The following is a 1,773-nucleotide window of genomic DNA, read 5'->3' on the forward strand; positions in this document are numbered from 1 at the left end:
GATGGGACTAAATCTAATCATCTTCGCCACTCACCGCGCTCTCCGCCCACCACGTCCCTATGGGCGGGGCTACAAGGCAGTCAGCTGCGTTTATTGGCACGTAGGATGTAGGTGGAGTCTAGCGGGATGTGGGTGGAGTCTAGCGGCTGAGCGGGGAATCTGATTGGTCCGAGGGTTAAGTGGGTGGGGCATATTGGCGGTGAGCTAGCTGGTGATTGGTTCTCGCGGTCGAGCTGGGGAGGGAGGCCAGTGTGGTGGCTTGTAAAAATGGTCTCGTCCTTACACTTGTCATCATTATTTATCAGCTAGCTCCTGAGAGAAGAGCACTCCGTCTTCTGAGCCAAGTTGCCGGAGTTTTTGAGAGGAGAGGCGAGTGTGTGTCGCTTGGACAGTCGTTTATCGGAGCGTTGTGCTGTGGTAGTGTTGTGGGGCCGGGCAGGAACATGCCAGTGTGTGAGGCGGACATGTCCGACGCCGAGTGTTTGTCGCCAGGGATCGAGGCTCCTCCCGCCCATTTTAGCGACGATGATGACCCCCGCCCGCCCACAGACGCCCCTGAAGGACAGACGGACGTCGAGGACAAGAAAACCGGCGGGCCGGTGAAGCCGCCTTACTCCTACATCGCCCTCATCACCATGTCCATCGTGCAGGCGCCGAAGAAGCGGGTGACGCTGAGCGAGATCTGCGAGTTCATCATGAACCGGTTCCCGTACTACAAGGCCAAGTTCCCCGCCTGGCAGAACTCCATCCGGCACAACCTCTCCCTCAACGACTGCTTCGTCAAGGTGCCACGAGAGCCTGGCAACCCCGGCAAGGGCAACTACTGGACGCTGGACCCGGGTGCCATAGATATGTTCGACAACGGTTCCTTCCTGCGGCGCCGCAAGCGGTACAAGCGGCAGCATCCCGATTTCCTGAACGATCCGCATGTGTTCTCCCTCCTGGCGACCGGCATGGTGGACCCGTACCAGCTGCACCAGCACCAGCAGCAGCTGCACCAGCACCACCAGCAGCTGCAGCACCATCACCAAGCAGCGGCGGCGGCGATGCTGCTCGGGCCGCACCCGCCCATGCTGCACCGCCCTGTGCCCTACGCCCACCACCCATACTTGCCGCCCGCCCACCTCCACCACCACCACCACGCCCTCACGCAACAGGCGGACTTCCTGCGGCAGCTACGGAATACCCTCGCGCCCGCGTCGCCACCCTCGGGCGGCCATACGCCCATGGGCGGCGTGTTGGCGCCCACACCCGTCAAACCCGTGGCGGCAGCGCCTCCGTCGCCGCCCCTGACCCGCCCTGCGCCGCGGCCAGCCTTCACCATCGACGCCATCATGGGGAGAAACCGGTCGCCCACTCCGCCACCCACTTCACCGCCCACGTGCCGCCCATTGCCTTCGCTGCCTCTAGCCGCCCTCAACCCCGAGCCCTTCTCACGACTGCTAGTGACGCCCTTCTTCTCCCAAGGCCTGGGCCGCCCACTGCCTTCCCACCCACCGATGCCGCCCACGTCTCTCCCGCCCACTACCATGTCTCGGTGAGGCCTTCGGTTTTAGTGGGCGGCGTAGTCCTCGCCGCCCCGCCCACCACATTCCTGTACTCAGGTTCTCAAGTCACAAATCTAAGTCTTTCTGTGTAAATATACAAAACGTAATGTACATAGTCCTGTATATTATTATATATCTATATATTAAATTTTCTATCTTGCATAAAGAATTTTATCCTTAATATCCTTAGAGTATTTCTTGACAAAATATTTCATATCTCCATCAA

The 1,773-nt window shown here is 59.7% G+C and overlaps 1 protein-coding gene across 1 annotated transcript; it reads left to right on the top strand.

Annotated features, from left to right (window-relative positions):
* Nucleotides 1-229: 229 nt before the first annotated feature.
* On the top strand, nucleotides 230-1,568 carry LOC123755558 (forkhead box protein D1-like). Its single transcript, XM_045738316.2, has one exon. It carries the CDS (start codon nucleotides 444-446, stop codon nucleotides 1,539-1,541), a length of 1,098 nt encoding a protein of 365 aa, XP_045594272.2. The 5' UTR covers nucleotides 230-443; the 3' UTR covers nucleotides 1,542-1,568.
* Nucleotides 1,569-1,773: the final 205 nt, after the last annotated feature.

This window comes from Procambarus clarkii, chromosome 20 (genome assembly GCF_040958095.1).
Source record: "Procambarus clarkii isolate CNS0578487 chromosome 20, FALCON_Pclarkii_2.0, whole genome shotgun sequence".
NCBI classification, from domain to species: domain Eukaryota; kingdom Metazoa; phylum Arthropoda; class Malacostraca; order Decapoda; family Cambaridae; genus Procambarus; species Procambarus clarkii.

Excerpts from the sequence above, each read along its gene's own strand:
- LOC123755558 (XM_045738316.2), top strand. The coding sequence starts at position 444 with ATGCCAGTGTGTGAGGCGGACATGTCCGACGCCGAGTGTTTGTCGCCA.